Source organism: Panulirus ornatus, chromosome 3 (assembly GCF_036320965.1).
Source record: "Panulirus ornatus isolate Po-2019 chromosome 3, ASM3632096v1, whole genome shotgun sequence".
Taxonomy (NCBI): domain Eukaryota; kingdom Metazoa; phylum Arthropoda; class Malacostraca; order Decapoda; family Palinuridae; genus Panulirus; species Panulirus ornatus.
Window position 1 is genome coordinate 66,896,420 of NC_092226.1, and position 12,363 is coordinate 66,908,782.

General features: G+C 38.6%; 1 protein-coding gene across 1 annotated transcript in view; it reads right to left on the reverse strand.

Annotated features, from left to right (window-relative positions):
• The window catches only part of PKD (serine/threonine-protein kinase D3), a 272,661-nt gene that overhangs the window by 77,797 nt on the left and 182,501 nt on the right, over positions 1-12,363 (reverse strand). Inside the window, exon 8 of the mRNA XM_071681853.1 lies at positions 9,670-9,687. Within this exon, the coding sequence (XP_071537954.1) occupies positions 9,670-9,687 (18 nt within the window). The remainder of the gene's footprint in view (positions 1-9,669; positions 9,688-12,363) is intronic.

Genomic DNA, 12,363 nt, shown 5'->3' on the forward strand with positions numbered 1-12,363 from the left:
TCTTTGGTTCCTGTTTCTCCTCTAACTCCACCTTGGATGATTCTAAACTGCTTCATTCATTGAATCTCTTCTTAATAATCCTATACACCACCATAATCTCTTTTGTACAATCCAAAAGTGTTTTTCTCTCAGAACACAAGCAAAGATTATGGTCCTGATGGCATCTATCCCCATGTATGACTAAGTGCATATGTTTAAATACCAAAACTCTTCCATTTCCTTGGAAGCATGCATTGATACATCCCAACTCTAAGATGGATGATCATTCTGACACCTCTAAATACCAACCTACTTCTTTGACATCAACCACTTTAAAAGACTGAATCCTTCCTCATCTCCCATATCCTATAACTTCTCAAAACTCACAGCCTTCTATTTGATCACCAGTATGGCTTCTGTTAGGTGATATCCACTGGTAATATTCTTTCCTATCTTACTAATGTCTAGTCATCATCCATGAAAGATTTCGGGAAGTCATGTGTAGTTTCCCCTAACATATCCAAAGCTTTTGACAGAGTGTGGCAACAGGGTGACATCTCTAAGCTCCCCTCTTTTGGCTTCCCTCCTTCACTTTGCTCCATCATTTCTAGCTACCTCTCCTGCTATCTATCTCTGTGGCTACTGATGGATTAACCTTCCCCTTTATCCCCTTCAACAGCAGTGTTCCTCAAGGTTCTGATCTGTCCCATACACTTTTTTCTCCTTTTTTCAACCATTTCTTCTCCACAAATAATCAAATGCACTCATCAGTAGATGACTCAACACTGCATTTCTCCACACCCTTCAATTCTGCTCCTCCTTCTTTCACTCGATCCACATCTCATCTTGACACACCTTACTCAATAACCTCAGATTTGGATGGGATACCTCAGTGGGATAGATGAAATCTAGTTAAGCTTAATGCCTTCAAGACAGTTTATACCCATCTCTCTATCGAAAACCCTTCACAACTCTCATCTCTCCTTCGACGGTTCTGTAATTCCATCTCTTGACTCAATGAACATACTTGGTATTACCTTAACATCTACTCTTTCTTGGGAACCTTACATTACGGGAATAGCTAAGTCTGCCTCTAAAAAACTGGGTTAACACTAGGCTGAGATACCAAAATAACAGATTCTACAATGTTTATTTGTGAGAACATAAAATGGTGTATTGTAACAGGAAGAAAAAAGTGAACCTGAGAAAAGATTAAAAGAATGGTTTTATTGGTGTCTAAAAGAAAGAGACCACAAAGACACTACAGAAAAGATACAAGAAACAGAGAATTCATGTTACATCCAAGATAAACAAGGGCCACAAATGATTACATCAGGACAAGGAGAGGAAAAGTGAGATACAAAAAAAGGTAACTTTTAAGTTTAAGAAGCACCCTAAACTGTATCATAAATTCAAATGGGGTTGATGCAATAGCAAAGGTCCATATAATAACATTACAGACCTGAAAATGAAGTATCACAGTTTGTAGAGATGAAAAAGTTTTAAAGTGAGTTTAATCTTAAGAGATTCAAAGGGTCTACTGCTACCAGCATGGGAAAAGAGATTTCTTAGAGAATTTTTTATGTGAAATCACTAGAAGTAAGAAGGCTCATGACGGTGCTGGACCAGCATAAAACTCATGGATCAGATGGCATCTCACCACTGGTACTCATAGAATATGTGGAGACCCTTGAAAAACCAGTGTTGATGTTCAAGAGCTCCCTCAGTAGGTAAAAACGTTCTAGAATCTTGCATGATGAATCTGTTACATATCTATGAGAGAATAAGTTAGTATGAGCGGTTGGACTGCACTTTCTTGAAATGCCAAAAGGCCTTTGATACTAGCCCTGTAGAAGACTAACAAAACACGATATTTCAGCTGATGTTAGATGAAAGCTACATAATGACTTCATAGCTATCCATATGGGGAAGGAACAGAAAAAGAATGTCAAAGATGACTTTCTAAGCTGGTGCTAAGGTGATAGGTGGAGTCTCTCTCAGCATAATGCTACAACTTCTACTGTTTCTGATCTATGTCAATCATCTGCCAAATGGGTCTGAATGATGGCTGAATATGTTTAATGATGATGCCAGTTGAGAAAAAAGTGCAAAATAAGAGGAACTGCAAAATACTGCAAAGACCAAGATAATATGTAGTAGTGGTCATACAAATGGCATACAAAATCTAACACTAGGGCAATGAGTAAGGGATTAAAGAGGTCAAACAGTGAATTTCATATTGAGGGAACAAAATTAAGTCACATAGTAAAAAGTGAACATAGTTAATATCATGCCAAACTTTTCACCAGCACATCATGTTAAAATGATCCTAAGGGAGGTAAACTCGCTTCAGCATTGATGGAAGTGACTTACACACATGGATAATGAGGATATAGAAAGACAGAGATGGCAATATTCAACTTATGCTGGAATATGTTGCAACAAACTGGTCTCCTGGGATGAGAAGACATATGACTGACATAAAAGTTCTAAAAGAATACAATAAGAAATGTATCAGAACTGAACAAAATGAGTAATAAACATAAGAAGGAAGCCCTCAATCTCCCCACTTTGCATAAAAGAAAAGGGAAAACATGGTAATGTAAATCCTAGGTATACTATCTGACAACTGAAAAAAGTTTTTCAAGTAACAACAGGACTCTTTCATAGGCATTGGTCCTGGGGTAAGCATGGATAAATAAGTTCTTTTAAGTCTGATAACAATCTAGAACAGGTGAGCATAATAAGAAGCTGGGTAAGAAAACTGTATGGATAGATGTGAGAATGCATTTCTTCAAAGCTGAGTCACAGAAAGTGGATGATGAGTTAGGAAGTAAATTTCAGCAGCACTGGAATATTCAAAAGCCATTATAATAATTGGACAATGAGAGAAAGACCAAAAAAAGAAGTAAAGCTCCCTCTATATGAACACAAACAAGTAATAACAAATAGTATCACACACACACAAACACACATACAGATAGCATACTGGTCAGTGTTGCTAACCATGATTCATGCATAGGCATGTATAGGTTGCAGAAGTCAGCCTACACCCAAAGCAGCCATTCATCATCCCCAGGGGGATGGCTGATAACTGGATATTTGGCTTAGGCTAGAGCATTATCATTGAACTGTACTGTAAGGGGAGGAAGTTTTACAATCGTGGGGCCCTATCTCTTGAATATGCACACAACTTTACAAACTTCTATACGTGGTACGTATTTACCATGTCTTCAATCATCCATTCCATTCATCTTGACATATTTTTAGCATAATTACATTCTATGTCCTCTGGTTGTTCTATCCCTACATTTATAGAAGAACTGTTCAGTGTCTACATTATTAATCTGTTTTAAAAACAAAGGGTGACATCAAGACACCCCTCACTCTACTCTCTAACAAAGGGGACAAATTGAAGGACTCCTTCCTTTCCCTGTAACTCAGCTCTCCTAATTCCAGTACCATTTTCGTTTTTCTCCTCTGGGCCTTCTCTGTTACCTCTTTGTGCTTCTTCGGGTGCAGTGACCAAACTTAGGAAGCATATTGTAGTTTTGGCCTAGGTAAGATTTGAACATCTTACTGAATACTTCCTTACCCAGGAACCTGAATGAACGAATGAAGTAGATAGTGAACAACCAGAGGACTTAAAACATAAAACATGAAATTAAGCAAGAAACATTAAAAAAAGAAGTAAAGAAGTACTTTTTTTGTATACGAGTGGTACATGAATGGAACAGAATGACTGAGGACACAGTTTAAGCAGACAGCATACATAAATGTCAGATGTATGATGAGAGAATGTTCAAGAGATGGGTCCCCACGATTCTCTCTCCCTGTACAGTACAAACAGATAATTACACACACAGACACACACACGCACAAAGGTTGTTAAGGAAGTGAAAAGCCTGGAGGATTGCATCAACTTACATGGGGACTTTATAAACCCTTAAGTTAGTTTGATACATAGTTGATGAAGTTCTGCCAATGTGCATGTAAAGATGATAGTTCATAGTAATGAAGGCCTTAATATGATTATCGCTTCGGAGAAAACAAGGAGCAGGAATGTGTAATGAGAAAGATTTAGAAATTTTTTAGACTAGAGGAAGAACACCCACAAAATAAAGAGGAAAAGGGAAAGAAATAGGAAATGCTCAATAAAGGGTTACTAAAAGCAACAGAATTACCAGATGCAATCTAGGTGCTAAAGAAAAAAAAAAAATTCATGGTTATAATCAAGAAATAGAGGGACAACCAATTATGGTTATGATTGACTTGGAATCATAAAGCAAGGAGGTACTACAATAGGCTAAGAAAATTATAAACAAAGTGGAATTCAATAGAGTATTCATAAAGTATAATAGCCCAAGGAAAGAGAAGGGAAAAAAGTAAGACATACAGTCAGAAGGCAAAAATGGAAGACACCAAATGAGCCAGAAGGACAGACCACTCTTGCCAGTGCCACAGAGAGGTTAGGAATGTTAGAAAATGGTAATGGTAGACTGAAAGTATTGTATACAAATGCTGAGGTATTAGCAATACATGGTAAAGAGTTGGAATCTATGGACTGTATAAGGGAAAATGCATCTGATAGTTTTGGAGTTGTGGAGACAAAGCTTTTGAAGGGGATACGATCTTAACTTTTCTATCCAGATGGGTACATGCTTATATGGAAAGAAAGAGAAGATAAAGGAGGAGGAAGTTTGGCTCACCTGATAGGAAATAACCTTAAGTTTTGGGAAACTGTAATAGTTGGCCCACTCAGACAATACATATTGTGAAGGGTAACTGTATGAAGAAGTCCATAACTATTTTTTTTTCTTTTTCTTTTGCTTTGTCGCTGTCTCCCGCGTTTGCGAGGTAGCGCAAGGAAACAGATGAAAGAAATGGCCCAACCCACCCCCATACACATGTATATACATACACGTCCACATACGCAAATACACATACCCATACATCTCAATGTACACATATATATACACATGCACACAGTTCACACTGTCTGCCTTTATGCATTCCCATCGCCACCTCGCCACACATGGAATAACATCCCCCTCCCCCATCATGTGTGTGAGGTAGCGCTAGGAAAAGACAACAAAGGCCCCATTCATTCACAATCAGTCTCTAGCTGTCATGCAATAATGCCTGAAAACACAGCTCCCTTTCCACATCCAGGCCACACAGACCTTTCCATGGTTTACCCCAGACGCTTCACATGCCCTGATTCAATCCATTTACAGCACGTTGACCCCGGTATACCACATTGATCCAATTTACTCCATTCCTTGCCCGCCTTTCACCCTCCTGCATGTTCAGGCCCCGATCACTCAAAATCTTTTTCACTCCATCTTTCCACCTCCAATTTAGTCTCCCACTTCTCCTCGTTCCCTCCACCTCCGACACATATATCCTCTTGGTCAATCTTTCCTCACTCATTCTCTCCATGTGCCCAAACCATTTCAAAACACCCTCTTCTGCTCTCTCAACCACGCTCTTCTTATTTCCACACATCTCTCTTACCCTTACATTACTTACTCAATCAAACCACCTCACACCACATATTGTCCTCAAACATCTCATTTCCAGCACATCCACCCTCCTGCGCACAACTCTATCCATAGCCCACGCCTCGCAACCATACAACATTGTTGGAACCACTATCCCTTCAAACATACCCATTTTTGCTTTCAGAGATAATGTTCTCGACTTCCACACATTCTTCAAGGCTCCCAGGATTTTCGCCCCCTCCCCCACCCTATGATTCACTTCCGCTTCCATGGTTCCATCTGCTGCCAGATCCACTCCCAGATATCTAAAGCACTTTACTTCCTCCAGTTTTTCTCCATTCAAACTTACCTCCCAATTGACTTGACCCTCAACCCTACTGTACCTAATAACCTTGCTCTTATTCACATTTACTCAACTTTCTTCTTTAACACACTTTACCAAACTCAGTCACCAGCTTCTGCAGTTTCTTACATGAATCAGCCACCAGCGCTGTATCATCAGCGAACAACAACTGACTCACTTCCCAAACTCTCTCATCCACAACAGACTGCATACTTGCCCCTCTTTCCAAAACTCTTGCATTCACCTCCCTAACAACCCCATCTATAAACAAATTAAACAACCATGTAGACATCATACACCCCTTCCGCAAACCTACATTCACTGAGAACCAATCACTTTCCTCTCTTCCTACATGCACACATGCCTTACATCCTCGATAAAAACTTTTCACTGCTGCTAACAACTTGCCTCCCACACCATATATTCTTAGTACCTTCCACAGAGCATCTCTATCAACTCTATCACAGTCCATAACTGTGTTGACATATAATCCCCTAGAATTCTAAAGACCTAGAACAAATATACAATAACAACAATGAAGAAACAATCAGGAAGGCACATGAAGCAAAAAATTATGCACTTCTCATAGAAGTTACGATAATGGGGGATTTTAATTATAGGGAGATAATGTGGCAGGATTTGGATTCTCACGATGACACAGAATCATGGAGACACAAGTTCCTAGAATGAGTACTGAAAATTTCTTATCCCAGCATGTCAGTGAACATATTTGGATGACAAGGATTGTTGCACCCTCATTAATAGATTTTATCTTCACAAAGATACTGAAAGTATCTAATATGATACACCATTTGGAAAAAGTGATCATTCTATGGTTAAATTTGCATGTGAAGTAAACAAAGAAATTATGAAGAGATGAGACAGGACTTCAAAAGATGTAATCATGGAAAATACACAATATAATAAATTCTATGGTAACACAGATTTGGATTTTTTTTAATGCTGTAGGCTCCAGTCACAGACAAAAGTCCACCTCAAGGCTGGGCCTTAATTGAAATATAGAGAGAATTATGAAAAGAAAAAGAAGAGAAAATGGAAAGTATGTATGAATTTAGGAGAAAGTGAAAAATCTGCCTCTTGAAATGTCCCACGTCATAGTTACTGCGAAAGACAAGAGAAGGTAGAGAGTTCCAAAGCTTCAACGTGTAGGGAAAGAAGCTAGTATCAGATGGCCCACCCTTGAGTTGCAGATAGCCACACAATAATCATGTGACACAGCTGCTTGCCAAGTATTGTGTGGTCTAGCTAGTGGTGTGGGCAAACAAGCAGCCAGCTCCCAGGAGCAAAAATCAAAGTAATACCTATAGAAGAGGGAAAGTGAACCAACATTGTGGCGTAGGGCAAGGGGGTCAAGTTTGGAAGTTAGCCTGGGACAGTTTATAAGTCGGACCGCTTTCGACTTAACTCTGGAGTTCAGGAACCAGGGTATTGTGGTGAAAAGTACAGTGAAATTTATAATGAAGGAGTGAGAACATGTGTACATCTAACCTCAAATACAGAAGTAAGATTTGGAAATCGAAAAGAATGATTTCATCAACGATGGAAAAACATGAGGGAACTTAAAAAATGTGAAATGGCAGAAATATAGGCAACATTCCAGCCAGCCAGCTTATGAATGGTATTAGAAAGCAAGGAATGAGTATAGCAGGATAAGAAAAGAGGAAAAAAGAAATTCTGAAAAGAATATTGTAGATAAGGCATGTGAAAATCCAAAACTTTTCCATAAAATCTGTGTCAGTAGATTGTCAGTTAAAGAGCAACTCATCACATAAAGAGATTCATAGAGAACAACAGCAGAAGATGATATAAGGATATGTGAGGAACTGAATAACAAGTTCAAAAGTGTATTCACATTGGAAGATACTATAGCCCATCACTAAAGAGTTGGGATGGGCTATATTTTCAGAAATCTAAAACGGCCATTAACAAAACATTAAAAGGTCTTGACCTATCCAAAGCTCACGGCCCTGATGAAATTTTACCTATCTGCTTATGATGTGTGCAGATACAAAGCAATATGACTGTGACTTGTAAAGTAATGGAAAAGACAGTGAGAAACCAAATGGATGTCTTCATCCGAGGATAAACTATCTAAGAGAGGGAGAATATAGTTTCAAGATAGGATATCATGTCTAACAAACCTCCATGAAGTTTAATGAGAGTAAACTCTCTCTCAGACAAAAGAGAAGGCTGAGTGGACTGCCTGTATCAGGACTTCCAGAAAGTACTTGACATTACTACAGTGTGGGATAAGCTGAATAAGCAGGAATAAGAGGTGGACTCCTTTATGGATATAAAACATATTACGGTTAAGGAACAAAGGACAGATATCAGAGCAGCAGCATCAGAATAGTTTTTGGATAATTGGCATGCAGCATGGTTCTGTTCTAGGACTATGCTTCTCTTGATCTATGTAAACAACTTACTCCTACCTGTATGCATTTCAGGATAATGCCAAAGTCATGAGGATAGTACAAATTGAGGAAGGCTCCATTAACTTACACTGGGACCTACAAACTTCCAAATCTAGTCTGATACATGACTGATGAAATTTAACCTAAGTATATGTAATGAGAAAGGGATCCAATGAAAGAAATCTTCAATGTGAACATAATCTAGCAAGAAATAAGCTAAAAGCTGTGTATGAGAGGGGCTTGGGAAACATTATCATCCCTAGCCTGCTGCTAGAGTATCATCTTAAGAGAACAGAAAAGGAGTCAAACTGTCTGCAGGTACATATTACAAATGCATTCAGGTATATGGAGAGTGAAATATTCAGCAAGCTGTTCATATTCTACATAAGGCCAAAGCTAGAATACGCCTCTGAAGTTTGGTTGCTGCACATAATGAAGCACAAATAAGTAATAGAGGAGGTCCAGATGAGGTCAATATGGATAGCATCAGAATTGAGAGACTGAGCAACATGGAGTTTGAGACCTTCTATTCACCCACCACAGAGGAGAGAAGAGTAAGGGTTGACCTGATCATAACCTGTAAATTTTTGGATCAGTATGATGACACAAATAGCAAACATTTCCTCTAAAGATGCAAAGATAGAACAACCAGAAACCTTAATAATGAATTAAGCAAGAGACAAGTTTAAAAGGATGTAAATAAGTACTTTTATACTACGACGGTAATGAATGAATTAAATAAACTGAGTGAGGAAACTGTGAATGTGAACATTATACATAAGTTTACAAAGTTTTCTGAAATATTAGTTGAAAAAGTTCAAGAGATGGAGGCCCAAAAGTGCAAAACTTCTTTCTATACTGTACAAATAGGTAACTACAAACAGGTAATCAAACAAAAACACACACACACACACACACAGTACAAAGGCACATATTGCAAAATAACGAAAAATATGAACAACAAACTGGTAAAGAATATGTTCAAAGTTCCTCATTCCCAAATAAACCATATATCCCATACTTTTGTATTAAAAAGCCATCATTTTATCTAATGTGACTATATTGTTCTTACAAATTTAAATCAATGGACAGGAAATGCAAATATCTAATTACAGGACAAAATTTTCTAAAACCTGGCTTCTGCAACAAAATGAAGTCTGCATGGTATTCTACATACTGTCTCAAACTCATTCATGAAATTGAAAAAGATTCCTGCTTTACTACTTAAAATCTTTGGAATTACTGTGCAAAAACTTAACGTCGCAGATTTTTGTTCTTTCTAATATAATATGAGGTACAGTACCATCTTATGGTCTACAACACTGGCTGCATAAATCACTGACCAACATACCTAGTTAATAGTGAATACTGTCATGCTTAACATGCACTGTATTCATGTCTTACATACCAATATGTGAAGGCCTTTCTGTTAGTCCACAAGTCAGAGCCAATAAGGAGAGAAAAAGCAGGAGATGAATGAGGCCAAAGGAGATACATAAAAAGTTGATGGTACAGTGTCCATGAGTTAGCAGAGGCCCTAGTACAGAAAAAAAAAGTAGTTACATTAAAATAGCAATTCAGTAACTGTTAAAGAAGTCATCTCAGTTAAACAGATCCCTCTGGTTCACCATATACTACAGAGAGTGAATAGCAACTTATTAAACTGATATCCAATCATTATTATCTAAAGAAAAACTATATTACTAAAGTCTACAAAACTTAACACTGTATTTTTCTTTAATATATAAAGAAACTTAAATTCTTTATTCTGTGAATAATCATAAATGGCATGACTTGTAAAAATGAAGGTTTAAAAGGATGAAAAACCATTTATCTACCTTGGGCAGAGCATCTAAGAATCTGAGAAGCATTTGCTTGATGAGAGGTCCATTATTGTCTCATCCCTAAAAATAAGATTTTTCCATGAGGATTATCCCATTCAGTCATCATTAAATGTGAGGTTAGCAGATGCTCATTCATGAGGACTCAACAAACATACAGTAACCTACTAAGTATATGATATCACCACTATGGTGGTGAGGTAATACAAGCAGCTAGCCACTATCATTATTTAACATGAAAAGGAATTTGTACCATAGTGCTATTACTAATAGGAATCAAGAATCATTTTCTTGTAAAAGGAGGGAAGGGAAGGAAGTTAAAGGTAAATATTTAGATACTCAAAGAACTCTCACCCATGGACAGAGTCCTATGAACATCCGAGAGAATACCCACATAAAGGAGAGGGGGCTTCAAGTAATAAATGAAGAACATACAAAGAAAGGATCTACACCTAAAACTTAAGCATGAATGACTCAAATGTGTTTCACTGAAAATACTTACACTGGCATACATGACACACACGTATACATCAAAAGCTATGAATATCAATTGAAAACTCATTATTTAGTCTATAGTACATATCTTTGGGTCTTGGGGCATGTAATATGGACTATTATGGTTTGAATTGCAAGCAAACCTTTCTCAAACATTATCTGGCCACATCGCATGTCTCACGTTCAGGGGTCTCTCTCTACCTGGCCAGCTCCATTCCCACACCTATCACTAGTAATGCATATATATTGTGGCAATTAATAAACTCACCTAACAACAGTGATGCTGGAGTAAGATTTATCACTAGGTGTATTTAATTTCATACAGCATACATTTTTGAACAAATGCAGAAAGAAAATACAAGACCAAAAGCAGCATCACAAATTCATAATTATCCTAAATATCTATGCATTGGCAGTAGTATGCATCTCAAAATACTTTCATGTAATGGTGGTGACATGATGGTTTTTACCATTTGGTGTATACAATACTATACAGCAGTCATTTATGAAACACAAAATGTATGTAAAAAATAATGTAAGACTAAAAACAGTATAACAATTTGACAATTACTGCAAGCACTCATTTACAAGGGGCAGCACGCATCTCAACAAACTAGTTGACATGGTGATGTTATGAGATTTCATATTTCAAGTATATAGTTTTATAAACTAATAACATCCAGGCTCCACAGACACTTCACATGCCCTGGTTCAGCCCATAGACAGCACGTCGACCCCAGTATACCACATCGTTCCAATTCACTCTATTCCTTGCACACCTCTCACCCTCCTGTATGTTCAGGCTTCGATCACTCAAAATCTTTTTCACTTCATCCTTCCACTTCCAATTTGGTCTCCTGCTTCTCCTTGTTCCTTCCACCTCTGAAACATATATCCTATTTGTCAACCTTTCTTACTCATTCTCTCCATATGTCCAAACCTGAGTTGTTCAATGTTTATGATGATGTAGGTGTATGGTGGCACATGGTGACCAGTGGTCAGCAAGGTTGTGGGCTGAGCAAGCACTCCCACTCCCCTCATGACAGTGATATTGGCTCTCTCAACAACTCTTTGTTCTCAGCAGGTCCCTTGTCCTGTGCCAGGTCAGCCTTTTCAACAGGTCTCTTTCTTCTTAAAACAGGCACTCTTGTTCACAGTACAGCCATGGCTGGTGGCGGAGCTCTAGCTATCTCGACCGTGGATTACATCCCTCTTCCTGGTTCTCGAGTTATGTCTGGGGCTACTTATCTCCCTTTGCCTATGGCATCAATATCAATATCAGCTGTCATGGGTTAGGGAGAGGTCTCTCCTGAACTCACTCAGCCTTCCCTTTGCCTGTCATCCTCCTCGCCCCTGGCGTCAATCAGCCGTCCTTTTTTCCTCTCACCTGTGTGCTCAACAGCCAGGGGGTCAGTCAGAAGGTCATGCTTGGAAAACTCACCTCCTGACTATCATATCAACATTTAACTAGTGAGATGGGTGCCTGGCTCTAGGCGACTCCAACCAATTACGACTGGCACTATATAACCACTCCCCTCCAATCACAGTTGAAGTGGGTGAGTGCTCAGGAGAGCTTTGGCCCATCAGGACTGACTCTGCATGGTCATCTCCTCCAATCATAGTCATGATGGGACAGGTCAGGGCGGAGCCAGCCGATCATGACTGGCTCTGAATACGCCCCTCTTTCAATAAATACCCCTGATGATCACTTGGACGTGATTCCTCCAAGCATCTCGTGCCCAGCAGGTAATGTGAGTTTTCTTTGT